The sequence below is a fragment of the Sphaerodactylus townsendi genome, linkage group LG03 (assembly GCF_021028975.2).
Source record: "Sphaerodactylus townsendi isolate TG3544 linkage group LG03, MPM_Stown_v2.3, whole genome shotgun sequence".
Classification (NCBI taxonomy): domain Eukaryota; kingdom Metazoa; phylum Chordata; class Lepidosauria; order Squamata; family Sphaerodactylidae; genus Sphaerodactylus; species Sphaerodactylus townsendi.
This window is the reverse complement of record NC_059427.1, coordinates 27644118-27667249: the sequence shown is the minus strand read 5'-3', so window position 1 is coordinate 27667249 and position 23132 is coordinate 27644118. Positions and strand designations below refer to the sequence as shown.

The 23132-nt window shown below is 45.3% G+C and overlaps 1 protein-coding gene across 1 annotated transcript in view; it reads right to left on the bottom strand.

The window, feature by feature from the left end:
* Positions 1–23132, bottom strand: part of PTPRG (protein tyrosine phosphatase receptor type G) — a 703641-nt gene that overhangs the window by 332231 nt on the left and 348278 nt on the right. The window contains exon 3 of the mRNA XM_048487318.1: positions 14053–14232. Within this exon, the coding sequence (XP_048343275.1) occupies positions 14053–14232 (180 nt within the window). The remainder of the gene's footprint in view (positions 1–14052; positions 14233–23132) is intronic.

The window sequence follows — 23132 nt, the reverse complement described above, 5'->3', positions numbered from 1 at the left end:
GAAGTAGAAGAAGAAGAAGTAGAAGAAGAAGAAGAAGAAGAAGAAGAAGAAGAAGAAGAAGAAGAAGAAGAAGAAGAAGAAGAAGAAGAAGAAGAAGAAGAAGAAGAAGAAGAAGAAGAAGAAGAAGAAGAAGAAGAGAGTAGTAGTTTGGATTTACACCCCACCTTTCTCTCTTGTAAGGAGACTCAAGATGGCTCACAAGCTCCTTTCCCTTCCTCTCCCCATAACAGACACCTTCTGAGGTAGGTGGAGCTGAGAGAGTTCTCAAAAACTGTGACAAGCCCAAGGTCACCCAGCAGAAATGTAGGAGTGTGGAAACACATCTGGTTCACCAGATAAGCCTCTGCCACTCAGGTGGAGGAGTGAGGAATCAAACCCGGTCCTCCACATTAGAATCCACCTGCTCTTAACCACTACATTATGCTGGCTCTAGACAGGCGGCTGGGCATGGGTGTCCAAAGCCAGACAGTGAGAGGATTTCCCCATGTGTTTCTGATGGTCCCACATCCTTTTATAAAATGTCATAAAGACTACTGAGAGTGTGACAGGTCCTTTTCAGCTGTGGCACTGAGACTCTGGAATACCTTCTCCCAGAGGTCAATATAGCACCTTTATTACCAGAGTTTAAGATCCAGGCAAAGACTTCTGTTACTTATATCTTTTTTCAATATAAAGATGACAAGAGAATTGAGAATTCATTCATCACTTCCTTGACTGTTCTAGAATGCTCCGTTTGGGTCCTGGTGCCTACCTAGTTCTGTCCTCAAGGCACTGAGACTCAAACAGAGCATTTTAGAACAAAGATGTTCCAGGAAATGGTGGATGAATCCTGCAAATCTCCTGTAAACGTTATATTGAAAAAGGTATAGTTTTTCTTGGGGGGGGGGGGGTTGGTGAAGGTTATGTAGCTGTCATCCCACTTTACTTCCTGGAAGCCTGCTTCATTAAATTTTGAGAGTGAATTGTTTTTCTACAGTTTTGTTATTTGATCTTACTACTAGTTGTTTTGAACAAAGCTTTTTTTTGGAAAAGTAGAACAAATATTTAGTTTAATATTTATTTTATAGTTTAATATTTATTGTTACATTGATTCTAAACACTTGAAAGGCTACTGGTGAAGTTTAGGAGTTTTTATTCCCCCTTGAAGCCTCTGATGGCCCAGCACAGATATTCCAGAGACGAACAGCAGAATCTACAGAAAAGATACCTGCATCTATGATCATTTATATGATCCTGCTGAAAGACAAGGACATCCCATAGATCCGTGGTGGTGAACCTTTGGCACTCCAGATGTTATGGACTACAATTCCCATCAGCCAATTGGCCATGCTGGCAGGGGCTGATGGGAATTGTAGTCCATAACATCTGGAGTGCCAAAGGTTCAACACCACTGCCATAGATTAACTCCCAAATGTATACAGACAATTGAATTTATGTAATACAAACATTTTAGCGCTGCCACTTCAATAAAGTCAACTTAATGGCCCAAGCCATCCCAGTCTTGTCAGACTGCAGACGTACAGCAGGATATGCCTTTGTTAATATTTGGATGGGAGACAACTAAGTAATTCCAGGATCACTATGAAGAGGTAGCCAATGACAAACCACCACTGTTTGTCTCTTGCTTTGAAAGCCCTCCATGGTAGTCATTAGTGAGTTGCAGCTTGACGGCACTTTCCCCCTCCACCACTGTTTAGACTCACAAGTTTGGTCTCTCCAGTTTTGGAACGGCTTGAACAGATCCCTAGCCAAGCAGGTCTGTCAGTGACAGCAAGACTGCTCAGGTGCTTGAAGTGCACTGTTGAATCGGGGCCCCCAGTGCAAACGGAATCTAGTTCAAGCAACCATTTGCTGACATGATTTTTATGTGACTTTATTTCTCCAACGAGCAGGCTGATTTTCATTAATAACCGCTAGCTGCTTTAACAGGCGGAGATGAAAAGCAGGAGCCTCTGTGGCAATATCAAAGAGCACTTTGCATGAATTCCCACCCCTCTTTTTTTCAAAGAGACTTTCTCATACATTTGAATTTTCCAGCTGTGTAATCAGCCAATCTACAGGACTGAGCATATGCTTTGGCAGGGAAGAAAATATCCTCACAACATTGACATATGCATCAGGCATGCTTCTGACACTTAGGGACTCTATACTCAGTTAAAGATGTTAGTAAGGTCAGTTGAGGTGAAATGCTTGAGAAAATTGTATGCTTCCAAATTAGAATATAGTCCCAAACGAATATGAGAATTATCATTCATTTTTATGTTCTGCCTTTGTCAAAATCATTATTTTGTGCATTACTGACCATGGTATTTTGATACAAGAGAATTTACAGTTCACTGTATTTTTACTTTCAAAAGCATGGGGGGGGGGGGGGAAGAGCAGGGCTAGATAGGCACTAGGACCAAGGGGAACATTCTACAACAAAGTACGTATGGCATCTATCTGTGTATATTATGTCAGGTTAGTGATGAGCTTGTTAGTTTGGTTGATTTGATTTACTTCCAGGGAATGATGTTTATTGTGGCCTTAGATTACTGTATTAATCATTGCTAGGACTTTATCTCAATATTGTTATTGTATTATTGCTATATTGTGTGGCATATTATGCTACTATGCCTATGTTTATTATTATGCTGCTGTTGTATGAAATAGTATGTTGATGCTTGTTATTAATTACTACCCCGTTTCCCTGAATATAAGACATCCCCTGAAAATAAGACGTAGTAGAGGTTTTGCTGAAGTGCGAAATATAAGGCATCCCCCGAAAGTAAGACGTAGCAAAGTTTTTGTTTGGAAGCATGCCCAGCGAACAGAACACACAAAAAAAAGACATCCCCTGAAAATAAAACATAGTGCATCTTTGGAGCAAAAATTAATATAAGACACGGTCTTATTTCCGGGGAAACACAGTAACTGTTATTGATTTGTTAACCTGATGTATAATGATTAAGCCTTTACTGAACTGTTGTCTCATGTGGGGCTTGTGAATTGATATTATTACTGTTTACTTTGTTGTATTATCATGTATTGTTGATGCATTATGATGTGCACCGCCCTGAGCCCTTCGGGGGAGGGCGGTATATAAATTAAATATCAAATCAAATATCAAATCAAATGTTGAGTTAAGTGGTGGAGGAACATACAATCCTACTAACATTTTTTTTTCTGAGACAGACTATACCGAATGATTTTCGAATTTTTCAGTACAACCGCGAGAGCCTAAAAGTTAGGCTTCACTCCTTTACCTTCCTCTGGATGTTCCAGTCCCCACCAAAACCAATTCAAGCTCTCTCACGAGCTTTCTTGGAGGAATTCTTACAGTAATGTTGAAGGGACTTTTTGGCCCAAAGGGATACTGTTCAACAGCTTACGGGAAGGGTTGGGGTAGAGAATCTGCTTGGAATGCAGGAGGCCCCAGGTTTTCCTCCGGCCTCTCCAGTCAAAGGACCAGGCAGTAAGCATAAGCATTTTTATTGTCATTGTGCATGCACAACGAAATCTACAGCAGCATTCCTCGATGCACACAATTTCAGACTCATACCCCATCCTCACTTTCCCCTTCCTCCACCCATCCCTACACAGCCCCAAACACATCAACACAAAGCCGCAGAGTTTAGCATAGCCACAGCTCTAGAGTAGAAGCTGTCTCTAAGCCTCTTTGTCCTAGTTTTGATAGACCTGTATCGTCTGCCAGATGGTAACAGTTCAAAAAGAGAGTGTGCTGGGTGAGACGGGTCTCTCAGAATATTTTGGGCTTTCTTTAGGCTTCGGGAATTATAGAGTTCTTCCAAGGAGGGGAGAGGGCAGCCGATAATCCTCTGTGCAGTAGTGATCACCCTTTGGAGCGCCTTCCTATCTGCCACTGTGCAACTGGAGAACCATACACAGATGCAGTAGGTTAAGACACTCTCTATAGCACAGAGGTAAAAGGACACCAGGAGTTTTCCATTCAGTTGTTGTTTCCTTAAAAGTCTCAGATAGTACAGTCTTTGCTGGGCCTTCTTAACCACCGCGGCAGTCTGTACGCCAGGTCAAGTCCTCTTTAATCATAACGCCCAGAAATTTAAAACTAGCCACCCTCTCTAGGTGATATGAGTGCCTTCTTCCTGAGACACTGGAGGACGGCTGCCAGTCTGAGTAGACAACACTGATTTTGATGGACTGACGGTCTGATTCAACATAAGGCATCTATGCGTGTTCAAGTGCAAAAACAGATCTAAGGTTGGCATGATCTTGGGCTACCCATTCTGACCAGTCAGATAGCAGCAAGACCCAGAGCTAAAGTGTTGCTTGGCTACACACGTCCCTGAACCCGATTTGGAGTTGAGAAGATAATCTGTTGTTAAAAAAAAAATACTTGGCAGCTTGTATCCACACTCTGTAGTGTACCGTGTGTGCTGCTATGTTTCCTTCCAGAATGGAAGACACAAACAGTCGAGGCATAATGACAGCAGTGTAAGTTATTCTTCTCAAGTCACTTTCTGTGAGCTTTCTGAAATGAAAAACCTTTCCTTGCCTGTAATAAATGGGAGTTCAACATGACATGTGCTAAAAACGTGGGCCAGGGGAGATATGATTTATATGACATAACTTTAGGGAGGTGTCTATTTTAGAGGAAGGAGATGAGGAATGGCGGAGGGGGAGGGGCATTTGTATAAGTATGATGAATGGTGAGCCAGGGAGTGGGTTAAAGAGGCTTTCAAAGTGTGACATACTTCACGGGAAGTCCCATAAGAAAGGAGACTCCTGTGAATATGTTACAATGCACAGTAGGATTCAGCTGCATTGTATAAATATTTGATGGAATCTAAATCATTTATGGCTCTGTCAGGGGTCATTTTACTTGTTTTAGATGAATAATTAAAAGGATAATTAGGAGGATGTACAATCAGAAATGCTCATCTAATTGTTCATTTTACAGCCTCCCTTACTAAGTGGTACAAGATCTCAAGCATATGTACTCAAACGCAAGTACACATCAAAACACCTGTATAGACCCTACAGTTTCAGAAACCCTGGGTTGGATCCGATGGTCCTGTGAATGGCATGAATCTGTTTTTCCATGGGATTCCCTGTTATAAAAGAAGTCTAGACACAGTGTATAACAGACTTCTCTCTGTGATACACCTCTGAAGATGCCAGCCACAGTTGCAGGCGTAACATTAGGAACAAGATCTACCAGACCAGGGTCATGCAGCCTGGAAAACCCACCACAACCAACATTGAAAGTGATGTTGTTTGGAGGGTGGGGTGGGGAATCTACCCTGAAACAGCATCACTTTCAATGTTGTTTAAACTAGGGAGCCCAGAGTCTCCCTTCAAGATGAATCTGGGCTCCCTAGTTTAAACAATATTGAAAGTGATCCTGTTTTGGGGTAGATTCTCCCTTTAAGGTGGATTTAAAAGGAGAATCTAGGCTCTCTAGTTTAAACAACATTAAAAGTGATGCTGTTTCAGGGTAGCTTCCCCCTCCTTCAAAAAACAACATCACTTTCAATGTTGTTTAAACTAGGGAGCCCTGGGTGTGTTCAGATTTGTGTGTTGGGGCATGTTCTATAATGTAATGGTGACCTGGTGCAAAAAGCGCTGTTTGGTCATGGTTTGGGGAGGTTGGCCGCCCATATTGCGAGGGGGGGGCACTCAGATTTTGCCCTGGGTTCCATTTTTCCTAGCTATGTCTCTGGGCCATAGTGTTTTTGGAAATGTAGTCGACCCACGCGGTCAGCGTAAGAACGAGACGAGACGCGGAGATAACATCTGGTGGAGATCGCCAGCAGCGGGAGACCGGAGGTCCGTGTTCCTGGCGAGTCTCCCGCCTGCCGGTTCCTGGCACCTTTTATTGTTACTCTATCGGGGGCGTGTAGGAGGGAGGACTGGGGGGAGTTCCGGGAGAGCGGGAGGTCGGGAGATCATCAGGTGATGCATGATCTCATCTGGCTACGTGCGGAGAGGAGCGTACGCGTCTGAGCCTAATCCTCACCTGGGGGCAAGATCATTGTCCCTGCGCCCGGTGATTGAGCCAGACAGTTCACGACCCGTGACTCATGGGGGATGAGGAGTGGGGGTGCGATGCGACCGGCAAGGCCGCAGGTCCGTCGGCGTCCCAACGTTCTACTACGGCACTGCTGGGTCGGCAGTGCACTACTACATCTCCTCCTTTTTTACATTTTAGAAAACGGGGGGCCGAAACGCTAAAGGGCGATTTAAAGGGGCGCTTGTCTCCTCCGCCCGTATGGTCAAGTTGACCAAGCTGCTTGTGCAACATTAGAACTTAGTTTGCGGTGTAAGGAAAAAACGTGGGGTTTCTTACTCACGTTACAGGCAATATTAGACACGCATTGAATGAAACAAGATCGATAACAAGGCACACAATTAAACCAATGCAGAGCTGTACAATAGCACTCAACCATCACTCCCGGCAGCCAGCTCCAGAGGGCTGACCACCAATGGGGCAGAACATCATGCTTCAGATTAGATACAACTTCTTGCAACTCACGCACTTCCCTGTGGATCAACTGGGAATTATCAGAAAGATTAAAACAACACATATTATGTACATTCTCACAACCTTGGTGATGTAACAACAACAAATAATCAATAGCGGACGCGATTGTCTAGGGTGAAGCAGCGAAGATTCCACTGCTGCTCGGGAGGCCAGGGCATCCAGAGCGGTGGAGGTAAGTTGATGGACTTCGTAAGGGGAACAGGCCAGCCGGCCAATAGTCTTAGCATTGTAGGAAGCGAGTCCGGGGACTCCCACTAGGAAGTTGCGAGGGAGGCGAACTCCGCTTCGGAGAGGGCGACTGCGTCGCTCCGACAGGAGGAGTCGAAAGGCAGGGCGGCGGCGTCCGGGCTCCCGGGGTGGAGCCTGGGGTAGGACAATGGTGAGGCGACTGAGGCAGCAAAGAGTTCCGGCAGGGAGTGGGCGGGGATGTAGTTAACGTCCTCTCCCCGCAGGTCCAGAACCAGCCCCTGGGGAGCAGGATGTTTCCGAACACGGGGGGAATGTCCTCCATGTGTGTGCAGTTCCAACTGGCGAGCAGCGAATGGGCCGAATTCGGTTTCCGTTCGGCTGCGCCCGGTGATCACGGCGCAGAGTGTTGGACTTCGTGGTTAGCGACCCGTCTTGGTGACAAAGGGAAAAGCGCCAGCCGAGGGTTTGGACGGCGGGTCCCCAGTGGCTCATAGAATATCCGGATGGATGAGGCATTCATGAAGGGCTCAGCCCAGACTCGCTAGGAAGTCTCCGGGTGCTTTGCAGGCGGGGAGCAGGCAGGAGCTTAACAGGCTCCCGACTCCCTGAGGTACTGGCCCAGGCAGAAAAGATGAGACGTTGGCAGCGGCAGCAAACTGCTCCCAGATGTTGGTCTGGTGAAAGCTTGCCAGGGGGTGGCCGATTGCCATCGGCAGGAGGCAGCAGAGCAGGCAAAGGATGGTGGTCGCTGAGTTGGTGGTGATGATCGCAAAGAGAGCGGCACAGAGGTTCTCGGGCGTCTCGGGGTGGTCTTGCTGGCGCAGCAACGCTGGGAGCCTGGCTGGTGGTCGCCTTGGCGTCTCCCCAGGTCATTCGGGTCTTTGGGCGTTGGCGACGGCGTTCCTGTCCCGGGATAAGCTGGCGTGAGATCCTCTAGAAGAGATCGCGTTCCATCTCCGGGATGGGGTTGGTTTTCCTCCTGGCGCCATTCCATGGGCGGGCCTATCATGCCGAATCGGAGTCCACGGGAACCTGTAGGAAGAGGGACTGAAACACACACCCCTTTCCCAGGTTACGGGGGGGGCCGGTTCCCGCCAGGCTCAGTTCTAGAGCGGATGGCGGGAGATTGGGATCGAGTTAGTGTCGAGTTAGTGTTTAGATTTAATATGGGAAGGAGGGAGGCTTGTTTTGCAGCCTGTGAAGGTTGCTTCTAATGCAACCCTCCTGGGGGCCGCCTACACTCCTCTTTCTTTAGTTGTTTGACAGGGAGGGCAGGAGGTAGAAAGCGACCCTGGTGGGAATTGGCTTCAGGCGTCATCAGGGTGCGTCAAAGGCTGAGGGTCCGAGCCTCGAGAAGAGAACAGGCGTGTTTTGGGGGGATTGTGGGTATGCATGCTTAATCAGCAACACAAAGGGGGCTTTGGGAGCACCTTTTGGGGGGATGGGTGAATCCGGGGAATGAAGCAATCAGGCAATGAGAGGCAAATTCCTCGCACAAACAAAGGAGAAAGGAAGGGGGGGTTTCTTTGCAAGGGAGTTGCACTTACCGTGACCTTGGTGGCTAATGCAGGAAGCTGGATGGTGCTAGATTTTGTGATCGAATTATCTTGGGGAATCGCCGCCTACCTTGAGACGCTCCTTAAAGGCGGTTTATTTTAGGCTGGCCAACCTTTAACATGGTACTGATAAAGTTGCCAGGCTGGAGCAGCTCATAACCCAAATGGGTTTGGGTATTAAGCGGCATAATGGCGGCAGCCCTTTTTCAAACTGGGGCCTGTCTGACAGCGGTGCTGCGGTATCAGGGCAGACCCAGATTTTTAATCCAGGGAGGGCCAGTCAGCCAATTGGCCCTCCCGCCTTTACTGGTCGAAAAAATAGAAGGAGAAGAGGAGGGGAGAGGGAAACAGTTTTCCTGTGGGAGTTAGAAAATAATTTCGGAGGGCAAGATTGGGATCAATGACCTGTGGCGGCTCTACCGTCCCAAACCAGAGTCGTTTTAACCTGACTCATGAGGTCTCTTCCCCAGAGATTGACATATGGATATCTAGAGCGATGGGGCGGACTGTGAGCTGCCGCTCAAAGTCCTGGGCTGTTGACCGTGGCGGGCGGATGCTCCGTCTCGCGGTTTGTCTCCCCACCCCAGATGTGCGGGCAAGCCTGGTCGGCCACTGGTCGGGCCACTCGGCTGCTCTGATGGCGGTAACATCAGCGCCGGTGTCCACCAGGCCCTTGAACTTACATCCCTTCTATGGCGAGCTCCAGATATGGGCGGGAGCTCCCGATAAGCGTCTCCACCGCTGCGGCGGTGGTGTAGGCTGCGCCATGTTGGCTGCTGGGGCTCGTAGCCTTTATTGGGTCGAAGCAGCGGGCAGCGCATGGGGCAAGAAGAATCAGCTGGCGCAGCTGGCTCAGCAGGCAGCTCCTGTGGGATGTTTGTCCAGACCTGGAGGTGGATGGGTCCTTAGTGCGTGGAGTCGATCACTCGGGGGGCGATGAACAGTCCCTGTTCAGCGGCAGAGGCGCTTTGGCAGCACCAGCCCAATTGTCCCGGTAGGGATGGGCGCGTCATACTGAGTTGGGGCGACAAGAACCTCGTGGGGGAACTTAAAGGAGATGGGCTGGGTGCATGTGAGCGAGATGCCACGAGAGGGGGGTGGTTTTGGCAGGGGCCTTGGCGTTTGGGTCTGCTCTAGTACTCTCCTCCTTGGTCCTGGGCTGGGGAGACGGCCGGGCGGGAGTTTCCCGGCGGGCAGTCGTCTCTCCAATGGAAGCCCTTCTGGCAGCGTGGGCACCCGGGTTTTAGGTGGCCTTCTCCTCCCTGGGGAGGACCCTCCTCCATCGGGGTTGTAGGCCCCACGGGCTGCCTACACTCCGCCCGGAAGTGTCGGGTCTGCCGCAGTTAAAGCAGTCATCCTGAGACTGTCTCCTGCCGGTGGAGAGTGCTGCGGCGAGGAGGCTAGCTTGGTGGGCGGAGGACCCAATGTCCTGGCAAGCCTTAAGCATGTCGGCTAGTTCAGGATTTTTGCCTAGGCCCGTGATTGCCCTCGCGGCACTCCATGGAAGCGTTCTCCTTTGCTGGCGCATGAGGAGCTCGTTTTGCGCCTCCCTGCTATCTACTTGCCTCTTGGGCGCTTCCTGGAGCCTGTTTACAAATTCAGCATAGGGCTCTTGGGGTTTTTGCCGGATGGAGGGGAAACACTGAGTTGGCTGGCGGCATTGGGGACTTTGATAAATGCCTTATAGGCACTCAGAGGCGACCGTAAGGGTGGCCTCAGGCAGGACAATCTGATCGTTGGGATTGGCAAAAGCATCAGAAACCGTAAAGCTGGCGGTGTAGGCGCCGCCAGAGGTGGCTGCTCTGTTGAAGCATTGCTGGCGGAACTCACTTTCCCAGACCACAAACTGCGCAGGGGCTCAGGAGCATGCGAAAGGTGGTTTTCCAGTCATCTGGAACCATTAGGTGGTTCCTTGCGATGGCTTCCAGCATGCCTCTCACGTAGGGGCTAGTGACTCCTACGTCCCGCGTGCTGCGGAGCTCGGTGAGGATATTATAGCTCAGAGTGCGGTGCTCGACAACCAGCCGAACTATGCCATCCTCCTCAGTATCTGTGAAGTGGATGGGGCACAATGCAAGAATATCCGGCATCGTCTTCCGTCAGGGTTTCTTTCTTCTACAGATCGTGGCTAATCGTTCTGCGAGAGTTTTGAAACCAGCCATTCACGATGGCTGGCGGAGGTGCAGTGGCTTCGGAAAATGAAGGCGGAGCAAGGGGAGGCTGACTGAGCCGCGGGAGAGATCGAAATGGGTGAAGGGCGAGGGCAGAAGGAGGACGAGGCGTCCAATTTAGTGGATAGAGAAAATTCCGGGGTTGAAATTGAAGGTGAAAGATCGAAAGGAGGGCGGCCTACAGCAAGGGAGCCGTAGGTCTGCAGGCTGATGGCGACAAAACATTGTCTCCACGTCAGTAGCAGCGACATCGGCGCGCGAGGCTCTGTGCGAAGAGTGCGCCCGATGTTTTCCCCAGTCCTTAAGATTCAATGTCCCCCCCTCTGGGTACCATGGACACTGAGCTTCAATCTCCTCAACCAATTTGCGCAGCTCCCTTCTCTTTACGGGGACCCTGCCGCATTTCGTTAGCAGCTTTCAGTTCGTCAACGTGCTTTGTCATAAGCCCTGCTTTTGCAAGCTCCCATACTCACCGGTGTTCCGTCCGGACGAGAGAGTGTCCTAGGGCGTGTCTCTGGATACGCCGATCCAGAGGACACGCGATGCCGAAACGGTGGTCCCTGGATGCGCCGATCCAGCCGGACTTCGATTATCGCGGCCCTTCCCAGGCGGCGGTGAGCAGGGTGGAGGTCGAGGATTCGGGTTTCGGCACCAGCTTGTAGTCGACCCACGCGGTCAGCGTAAGAACGAGACGAGACGCGGAGATAACATCTGGTGGAGATCGCCAGCAGCGGGAGACCGGAGGTCCGTGTTCCTGGCGAGTCTCCCGCCTGCCGGTTCCTGGCACCTTTTATTGTTACTCTATCGGGGGCGTGTAGGAGGGAGGACTGGGGGGAGTTCCGGGAGAGCGGGAGGTCGGGAGATCATCAGGTGATGCATGATCTCATCTGGCTACGTGCGGAGAGGAGCGTACGCGTCTGAGCCTAATCCTCACCTGGGGGCAAGATCATTGTCCCTGCGCCCGGTGATTGAGCCAGACAGTTCACGACCCGTGACTCATGGGGGATGAGGAGTGGGGGTGCGATGCGACCGGCAAGGCCGCAGGTCCGTCGGCGTCCCAACGTTCTACTACGGCACTGCTGGGTCGGCAGTGCACTACTACAGGAAAGATGCCCATGGTGCCAATTACTATTGGGACAACCTCAGCTGGTTTGTGCCATAGTTGCTGAATCTTGATTTTCAAATCATAGTATTTAGTGATCTTCTCACATTCTTTTTCATCTACCCTGCTGTCTCCAGGTACTGCTATGTCAATGATGGTCACTTTCTTGTCTTCGACTACAATGATGTCCAGTGTATTATGCGCCAACACTTGGTCCGCTTGAATTCAAAAGTCCCATAAGATCTTCACCTTTTCGTTGTCCATAACTTTCTTTGGACAATATTCCCACCAGTTTTTAGCTGTCTTGATGTTGCAATTCTGGCATAAATTCCTGTGGATCATCTTGGACACTCAGTTGTGCTTCTGACTGTACTCAGCCTGGGCGATCTTTTTACAGCAGCTGAGTACATCTACAGTTTCGTTAGCTTTCTTGCACAATCTGCACTTCACTTTGCATGATCTGAGCATTTGTTGATTCTTATTCTGATATAACTATGATGATGGGTTCAACTTATCAGTTCAACTTATTCCCAAATAAATGTATTCAAGGTTGTGGTACAGTGATGACAACAGCATGTACAACAAGAACCATTAAAAAGGGGTGGGGGAAATGGATGTGTCAACAGTGATAACAACCAAGCAGAATAGCACGTACAAGAGTCGTTAACAACTGGAAAAAAACCATGGATGTGACAGCAAGTTATAGTTTAGACCAGGGGTCTCTAACCTATGGGCCTCCAGATGTTTATGAACTATGATTCCCATCAGCCCCTGCCAGCATGGCCAATTGGCAGAGCTGATGGGAATCGCAGTCCGTGAATATCTGGAGGCCCATGGGTTGGAGACCCCCAGCTTAGACTGAAAAAACTCAATGAAATCCTTAAAGAAATGGGGGGAGGGATGAAACATTCCAGTAGTGTCCAATGCACACAGCAGAGGTGAGAGAAAGCATGTACATAATTTTAGATTGCTTAAGGGCTAAGAAAAACATGTTGAACATTCCCACTGAGAAGAGCCTTGTGCTACCTGAAACAGTCAGTAAAAGGGCAAGCACCTTCCTTAACGGAGTTCTCATGGCCCTGAATGCCTTGGGACTTCCAGAAAGCCCTCTTTAGCATAACAAGATGCCCTCTCGCCCTCCCACAAATGAAAGGTAGAAAGCTCATTAAAATTCAACTGCAGAAGATTTTGCTGCAAAAAAAGCCTATGCAGATGTTTCTGACCGCGGCAGAAAGCCATTAAGTTTGGATTTTTAGTAAAGTAGATGTTTCTATAAATATTTAGGAGGCCGGGCTACAGCCAGCCAAATGCAACTTTCTGTAATCACCTCGTCGCACACACACATACAAAAAGTGTTAACATTTTGAGCATAAGAGCCCTTGTAAAGTACTGGAGTCCAGAGTAAAAGGAGATTCATTGTTCTTCCTGCAAGTACACATGCACTGTAAAAGCACAGGATTAAATATACTGCAAGAGCTGGGGCGAGCACCTGTGTCTCATGCAAACAAACAAACTGTTCAGGGTTTTGGCCCAAATGAACAAGAGGAAGGGACAAAGGGCTGTTCCCTCTCTCAGAGGAGTTTAAATGGTCATACACCATCTGTATTTTAAATGGTTAAGAATTTAAGCGCTGCATTTTAATATTTAATATTTAATATTGTATTTTATCCTTCCACTTGTTTGTATTAATGTTGTAAACCGCCCTGAGCCCCTCGGGGGAGGGCGGTATATAAGTGGAACAAACAAACAAACAAAATAAATAAATAAATAAATAAATAAATATTTTATTTTTTATTTTATTTTTTCAGATTTTTAGACTGCCCCATTCCCTAAGGGCTCTGGGCGGTGTACAACATGAGAACCATTGTATACAGATAAAAACAACTAAAACCTTTAAAAGTAGCAGTAAATAAAGACTAAAAGGATAATTAAGATAATTAAGATAAATAAATAAATAAATAAATAAATAAATAAATAAATAAATAAATAAATAAATGAAGAATAAGTTAATGAAAAGCACAATGAAAATGTGAATGGAAATTATTAGGAATTTATTACATGGAGCAGGGGTGGGGAGTGGAAAAATCCAACTGATCAGTATAGAGAGAGCCAGCGCGGTATAGTGGTTAAGAGCAGGTGCACTCTAATCTGGAGCAACCGGGTTTGATTCCCCGCTCTGCCACTTGAGCTGTGGAGGCTTATCTGGTGAACTAGATTAGCTTGTGCACTCCAACACATGCCAGCTGCGTGACCTTGGGCTAGCCACAGTTCTTCGGAGCTCTCTCAGCCCCACCTACCTCACAGGGTGTTTGTTGTGAGGGGGAAAGGGAAAGGAGTTGGTAAGCCTTTGAGTCTCTTTACAGGAGAGAAAGGGGGGATATAAATCCAACTCTTCTTCTCCTTCTTTCATATTATCCTGCAGTCTGGTGTAATGGTTAGAATGTCGCACAAAGATCAGGGAAACCCAAGAATGAGACAGAGCTAAGGGGAAACAATAGAGGCCATGAAATACAATAATGTAGCCCTTACCAGTTTTCCCAGTATTTTTCATCCATGTCTTGTTAGAGGATTCATTTTCGAAACCATCTAGCTTTATTTCTTGGTATTCTTCTCCAACATGTGCTTGGTGATCCACGATATCTATTGGAGACTGGTGAGTCCTCCCACAATCCACATTTGAAGTAACCCAGTGCTCCGGACCATATGCACCTGTTTCAAAGAGAGGGAAAATATTTTGTAGTGATGGTCCAAATAATAAGCGTTTAATGCTGAGCAAAGACACAGGGGTCCCCAACCTTTCTGAAACTACTGGGCACCTTTGGAATTCTGACACAGCATGGCAGGCGCAGTCACAAAATGGCTGCCACAGTTAGGATTCTTGAGCTGTGCAGCTGCTGCCAAAGCATTATGCACAGCCAATCAAATCTTCAGTGTTCAGTCAGAATCCCTGCTGGGCAAAAGCCCCACTTGGCCCCACCTACTTTCTAAAAACACATAGGAAGCACAAGGAAAGGTGTTATTTATTTATTTATTTTATTTTATTTTTTAAACTTTTATACCGCCCCATCCCCTAGGGGCTCTGGGCGGTGTACAACATAAAACATGATAAAACAAATCACTAAAATCTTTAAAACAGCGATGACAAACACTAATAGTAATACTAATAGGAGGCGTCCGGCCAGCCAGTTAGTGGGTGCCAAGGCAACCACGTGTATCCCTGGATTAGAGCAATTGGAAACCTCTGGCTTAGAGCAGTTGATTCACTGTTTGCCACAATTCATCATATTATCTGCAAACTTCCACCTTCAAAGCCAGCGTGGTAAAATGGTTAAAGACTAGAACCAGTAGACTGGCATGAGAATCAAACTCTGACATGCAGCTCATGTTAGACCAGTCTCCCTTTCTCAGCCTCACAACTAAAATGTGTGTGTGTGGGGGGGGGGGGGTTGATAACGAAAAATTGGGGCGGGGGGGGGGGAAGTGCAGAAATACTCCAAGATCTGTGGGAAGATGGCCAGGGATGAAACAATAAACAAAACTGTGGTATTGGTTTACTTATGTTTGTTTCTGGGGATTTCACTTCTAGAATCCAAACTTTCACTACTACTGGGGTGTTCTGTGGTTTCCGGGCTGTATGGCCATGTTCTAGTAGCATTTTCTCCTGACGTTTCACCTGCATCTGGAGGATCTGGAGATGTCAGCCACAGATGCAGGCGAAATGTCAGGAGAAAATGCTACTAGAACACGGCCATACAGCCCAGAAACCACACAACACCCCAGTGATTCCAGCCATGAAAGCCATTTTCACTACTACCTTGAGCAGCATTTAACCTATCAGAAAACCTTCTGCAGAAAATATGAGCTAAACAGTCTTCTATATCTAAGATCTTACAAAAAAGAAAAGTATGAAAAATATTTGGGATTTCATTCTAAATGCCTGGAATAAAACGAGTAATAACATCATGCTTCGCATTTCTGGGTGGTGGAAGTTACTCCACTGAAGGGGCACTTCCGTTGGATACATGTTGTTGCCTGGCACCCTCTGGGATATGGGACAAGGGGCAAAAATTATGTTTCATAATACACTGTCATGACTTCCTGGTAAAAACCAGTATGTGACATCAAGGTATCAGGCAGTGTTCTGGAATTACCCCAAACACCAGGGGAAATACTGGAACGCTGCCAGATGATACAAAGTCAGGTGGGAGAGCAAAATTTTCAGTACGTGGACCTGGACAAGATGCTGACACATTATAACCATTATAAATAAATAAAATAATCATAATTTCTGCCCTTCCCCCCCACCACCACACACACATATTTTCCTGTTAGTCCTGACACAAGGGCAGGTGGGAGAGCCATGAAGTGGCAGGATTCATGCTGATAACAACAAATAGTTAACAGTTAAGAAAATATATTTCATGAGTTTGGTAATAAAGGAGACCAGTTCCATTGGAATCCACTTATTCACAGCTAACCACTATAAGGTTTAGAAGCTAACTGCTAGCTTTTCTGTCTATGAACATTCAAGTGCAGCTTTAATTGAAACTGATCTTCCACTACAGATTTCAAATTAATTCTTTTTCTAAGTGTCTCATGCTCCAGACATCATTGTCTTGCAGAAAGGGGGGGAAAAACCCTATATCATTAGTGGAGGAAATAGAACACTTTTTCCAGCTTGCAAGTATCGATTACCTATTCTCTACATCAAAGCACAATTGCCATTCCAGACTATATAAATTTCTTTAGTATGAAGCGTTCTATAAAGTACAGAGAATTATATCACTAATCATTTGCATTTGCACTTGCCTTGGCATATCGATTTTTTAATGTAGAAGGAAGAAAAGTCTACACTTTATTTAAAGTTTACTTTAAAATAAATGCTTTTGAATAAAAAAGATGACACTAAAGGTGACACTTAATAATATCTTAGCAGTAAAAGGAATTTTTAAGGAACTGACATCTAATATGTAAGACGATGGGCTTCTTTTCTCCAGCAGCGAATGCGGGATTAATCACGTCACGATCGGGACTAAGCAGTCACCACATGATCAAGAGATAACATGCTTATAACATGGCAACATTTAAGAAAACTCTGCTAAAAGAATTATGCTCGCTTCCACAGAAGACTGGAAGACCAGGAGTAATTCGTAATGCCAAGACACATCTGCCAAACAGTCTAGTACCATGTATTAAATCTGCAAAGAATTATTTAATGACATCTTTTTAAATTCTTATTGTTACATTCTCTAAGACAAGTTCACTAAATTTCAAACAATGGCTATGTAGATAAAACTTTAGGAAAGAGGAAAAAGAGTTAAAATGTAATCTAAATAGTATAAAAGTGAAAGCTAGAGTATATTAAAAGGTTTTTTTCCCCATTAGTGCTATCTCAGAAAGCCTGCATTAATTATGTGTGTTATAAAAGCATTTTACAATACACCTAAGGGTTGGATCCAGACTAAATTTTCTAACAGCTGAACAAAACTTTCCTGTTCTCCTGACCCACTGTGGCCTCCTTATCACCAAAAAATGCTGCTCCTGGGGAAGAGGGAACCCTGAGGAATTGTGGGAAGGGAGTGATCTCCCAAGGTTATTGAAACAGGTTCATATCAGAGAGACCATTCAAACCTGGTACTACCTGATGTTTAGCTCAAACACTTAGCCACTCCACTCCAGTGGTTAGCAACTTGAATGGTCAGCAGCAGGTTCTTATGGAATACTAGATGTTGAAGACATTCAATAGGGGAGAGCTGCCATCTTCATCCTATCTATAAACTTCCCAGAGGTATTCACAGTTACTGCTAAAACACTGGAAATTTCAAACTCTGCTAATCTATGTACAAGTATTTACATACATTTCTTTGCACGCCTCCACAACATATTAGCAACAATCAGAAAGGGAGGGGAGTTGTGCCAGTATAGTCTTGAAATTACAGGGGGGGGTGGTGGTGGTGGTGGTGGACATCTCTTGGGAACTACAGATATTTGTGAAGCTCTTTGCTTTAATTTTAGTGATAACAATAGAGAAATAGTGTACAACTGTTTAAACATGCAGCTCCAATTAGGGAGAAGTAGCAGGAACAGCAAAGGGAGCCTGTTAGCATGGTACCACCAAGCAGCAACTTGTGTTGCTTGTGAAGTGAAGAGGATCGGAATTTGGGACTAGGATATCATAGATTGCTGCTCTAAAGCAAAACTGTTCTTTATTTTAAGACTTTAACCTCATCTCCAATGAACCTAATACATATTCTTTATATCAGAAAAATCCCATAAGGACCCAATAGATGAGACAAAGGCAACCTGATAAACCCCATGCTATCAATGTCTTAATGACTGGATCCATGCATCACTGTCCAGACAGGTAAATCTTGTTATTGTCCAGCCAGAGAAATCCAGGTTAATTATCACAATATTATTTAACATACTTACTCTAACAATTTAATCTCTTTCTTAATGCAATTAATTAATCAATTCTTACTGATACATTTTTTCTACAGTTATACCGTAGATCCAACTATACTGGCAGTGTAGCACAATTAGATGAATCAAGGCATCCTTAAAAGAGAGATTTATCAATGACTATTTGCAAAAAATCCTACATTACAGTCTTCATGTTTAGATGCAGTACATTAGGATTAAAGCTGAGCCACACCCAAAAACAGAAATTATTCTCTCCAACATACTCTGCATCTGGCTAGTCAACAAAGGATCCAGCAAATAAGATAAATCACACTAACAAACAATACTCAACAGAGGTACACACAGGGTTGCCTGGCCTGGCGACCACCAGGAGATGGGCAGGAGGTAGGAAAACCCAGAAGTGATGTCGCACCTCTCTAGGAATTGGTTAAAGTACGAGCAACTTTATAGTAGAGGTATCAGCAACTCCTAGAGGAAACTCTGTGGATTTACCATAGACTTTTGCCCAATTATTAGAGAGATGTGATGTCATTTCTAGGTTTTCCTAGAAGTGTTATTATGTTGTCGCCCACAGGGCGTTACTTTATTTTTCTCCTGCCACTATTCAGAACTGTAGTGTGAAAAACCAGGTGGAAGCAAGGAATCCCCTGTTCCCACTGGGGGTGGGGTTGGCATACTGCATCCTCAGTCCTGGTGGTTGTACCTCTGTTGGAGACAGAAAGTCAAATATGTCAATCCAATATGTCAGCTCTTTTATTTGTAATTCACTTCAAACTCTTTCCCTTTTTTGGTGAGGGTGGGGGAGATAGAAAACACTGTTTCCATTCATACAGAGAAACACCCTTGCATAGACCTTCAGCTAAAATGGTTAGACTCTTTTCCTTGGGCTAAAACAATTCTTTTTTAAATGTAGCTTTAATAATACTTTATTCAGTACACACGCGTTCTTTAACTAGAAGCCAAAAATCAGCTTGTTTGGCTAGTTGCTACTGTATATTCCAAATAATGACTTCAGCTCACTAATGAAAAGCTGTTAAAAATAATGAATTCTGTCTAAATCTAATTAAAGCTAATATAAACTTCCAAGAGCTTTTTTGTAAACCCGTCGATTTCCCCACCCCCACAAAATCTATAGATTAAATATATAAATTTTTAAAAGTAGCACTAACACCCAGACACTTAAATTTTCTTTGTTTCCATTAACTTTCCAATTACCAGTTTGGTTGTTTCTTCTATCAAATCGTTCTCTGCATGTATTTCTTAACACAACAACAGCTTATTATTTTCAAAGTAACTAGATACCTTTTGCTTAATGCAGACAATATATTTGTCACCACAAGAATTCCCAGAAATTGCAATCATTTCTTTACATCTCCATTAACCTGCACACTTGCTCGAATCTCACACTGCGGACAACTGGTGTTCTGATAATTTTTTACCCTGCTCTCCTGCTGATGTCAGGAAACTAGGATAGCTCATTCACTTGTGTTTTCAGAGGCTTATAATAGCATCATTGGCAAAACAACCCTATTATTCTACGCCAACTACTGCAGCTAAATGCTGACTTGAATTGCATGCTGAGGGCAGCCAATCCGGGAAGAGTTTGTCTTTAGGACATACAATAAAAGATCACAAAGCTCCAAACTGGACCAAAACTGTAGTACGTATAAAGTTCAATACATTTTAGGAAACACTGCATCCTTATTAGGATGTCTCTCTTATTAGGAGATGGCTTTATTGCACTGTGGAAGCGAGACGAAACCATCAACTAAAACAACCATATCACAAATAAACTGTAGGCTATCAGGATGTGAAATGCTTGCCAAAGGTGGCCAGATTCTAATTCTGTATCACCCTGCAGGCTGAGCAACTCAGGATACTGTGGTTCTGTAATTTCACTTATTTTAAGTTTTGATCTGGCAGGATTCATGAGCATAAATGCACATCCTCAGAGTCCCAGGCCTTAAAGCTCTATCTGGGATCCAGGAATTGGTAGATTTATTTCCTAGTTTGACAGATAAGGGGGAACAATAGGACTGCAATGGCACATAATTTTGCTAATATAAGCTGCCTAACCATTTTGCTTGATAAAGTGGCAGACATTCCATCTGGGCCACTGAGATAATTTGCCTCTTGCTTGCCAGATCTGTAATACCATAAAAACATTCAGCATAATCCAGCGCAATTTACACAAAACTTGTTGGAACACAACAATGCCTTTTTGGTGTGTTTTTGAAAAATCCAGATGTTGGTATCAGCTGACAAAAATTGCAGGACAAAAAAAGACTCTGGAATCCATGATCACGTGGTTTCTAATAATATAATGTGACTTCTAACAATATAAAACAAAATATTCAAGGCTGAACCAAAAATGTGACTATATTTGGAGGGAATTTTGGCTCAGTGACTTCCCCCCACCACACCAAATGTCCACGGTGATGGTACATTTTGAGCCTGTTGTTAAATTAACTATTGGCAACTCTAAAGAAATTATTACCATTTTCAAAAGCTACAATGGAATGTTAATATGGGTTCACAATGAGGCAGTCACTTACTAGTCTGTCTGGCAGAAGGCCTAGGGAGACAGGTTTATCTGTTTCAGAGTAATTTGTCATGAGACTGCAAAGAGCACAGATTTCACTTTAAAAGTGATCTTTTGTGATCAGACAAGATTCAGTCACTCAACTTGAAGAATTCAACAATACAAACACCTTCAAAACAAGTCCAAATCTATCAAAATTGCAGAAATCTGAGTATCCCAAATACATTTCTCCATGTTTACAAGCTACTAGCCCTTTCTAATCCAATTCATACCATTTAAGTCTGAGTAGCCAAACTTAAAAGTGTAAATCTATCCTGACGTTACTTCTAATATCAAACTTTACCAGAAAAAACATTTTCTCCCTTTCACCAGAAAAAGAGACGAGGATAGCAGTATTTTTACTCTTTGAAAAAAATTAAGAAAATTAGCAAGTATGTATATTGATAAGACAGTTTAGCCAGGATTTCAATTATCCAACCACTGGAATATTCAACCAAAAGGTTGAGTAAAGTGTGAGTTCTATTAATGTAGTTTCTCCTTTTAAGCAGGAGACAGACAGTATAATCCCATGCAGACTGACTCCAGCCCACGCTAACTGAAATCAATTTGAAAACTAGAGTCACAGACAGAATTCTAAATAGTGGGAAAGACCTCCGTAGGGCGATCTACCTCTAACAGACAAGCAGAAAATCCTACACCTGAAGCAGCCCTGATGGGAAAAGACACAGATAACAAAGGTTTTATTTGATAACCTATCAGTGCTACTTTCCATGTTAATTATGCTGTTACAGTTCTCCAGCGGAATAGAATCAAGAAGGCCACGTCCACTCTGCAGCTTAGTGGCATCGCGTGGCTTCCCAAAAGTGGGAAATGTGGTCTGTTTAATTGTGTATTTGAAAATGCTATTGAAACTCTTGTGGTGTTTTACTCAACAGCCCACTGAGGCCTGAACCAAAGGAAAACTAACCTTATCAGGAGATTAAAAAATGAGTACAAGTCTCATTGTTATGACAAAGTTGGGCGCTTTCTGCCCCGTGTAAATTCCAGAGTTGGTCACCGATAATGTGTACAAATTTATTGCTAGTGAAAGGGGGCAGAAGTCACTAGGGTAAGATGTTTGACACAACGGGTATCGTTAATAGTAACTTGCTGAATATACAGCTTGCACCTGTGCACTGCTGAACGCTATCCACATATTTCAAACCATGCTAGCACAGCAGTGGCAATAAAATTAATAAGCAGAACTTAGCAAATAGGAGAATAAGTTATTGCATCAAATACGAACATTAGTGGGAACTTACTGTGACTAAAGCACTTTATAACCTCTATTTCTGATAATTTGCTGCGTTTTGGAAAACACACAAAACTGGTATTTCGCAAAAGTCATTTCCTAACCGTCTGTTCCAACGGCACCTGTGTAATTTCCCACCCCTCTGCTTCTCTTAATAAAGAGGGCATAACTTAATAGGGAAAAAGAGGAGAGTACATTGAGAGAGCAATGGGATTTGCTACTAAGTATAAGCACTTAGCTTTCAGATTAATTAACTGAACGTAAGAGATGAACTGCTGACTCCAAATGAGATCTACCCAAGTTCATCATAATCAGTTGGAACTAGCACAAATGCAAGAAAAAACGTGTCGTCTTGGCTTCTGCTAAGTCATTGTAACCCCACATATTTCTACCAGCACAAAATGTTGTGCAACCACTTTCTGGGCACTATGATATATAAAAGGAAAAGCACACAATCTTTTGCAAGCCAAGCCGAACTAAGTCCATTTATGTTTCTGCTTGCACATCACTGGATCCAAACTGATGTTTCCAACAACTGCACCCCAAATGACTCTGGAAACTCAGAAGCCAAGCATGAAAGTGACAGGCATCTCATTTTTTGTCTACAGGTATTTTATTGTCTACAGCAGGGGTCAGCAACCCGCGGCTCCGGAGCCTCATGCGGCTCTTTCAGCCTTATACTGCGGCTCCACATGGCCTGGAGGTCGGAGGGTAGTGTGGGCGTGTCCCTCCAGAGCAGCGCTGGAAGGAAAGATGAGTGGAGGGGCTGAACCGGAGGTGACTCTGTGCGTGAGGGTGCCGCTTTTCGCGTCCCTCCACTCACCTCTTCTTCCAGTGCGGCTCTGGAGGGCTGGAGGGACACACCCACGCTGCCCTCCTATCCCTGGAGGTCAGGGGGTAGCATGGCCGTGTCCCTCCAGAGCAGCCGCCATTCCCCCTCTGGCATCCCTGCAGCCGCCATCCCCCCTCTGCCCCACAGAGCAGGCGGCTGCCTGCTCCGTTGGGCAGAGGGGGTTTCCCTGCCTGGCGCCACTGCCTCCCGCAGCACGAGAGGCGGTGTTACCAGGCAGGCCCTACAGAGCAGCACTTGAAGGAAGGGTGAATGGAGGAGCCGAACCGGAGGTGGCTCCATGTGGAGCTGCCTCTCCGGCTCAATAGATCTTCAGGTCCGTGGAAAACGGGTCCAAATGGCTCTTTGTCTACAGCTATTTGTCTACAGGTTTGATACATGAAAGTTCTGCTCAGCTTTCACGTCTAATAGAGAGTCCTAGCTTCCTCGACTCTGCCCAATCCCTTATTTGACATGAAATTGCTGTAAATTGATCATGCACTGAGTGAAGGACAACAGAGCTT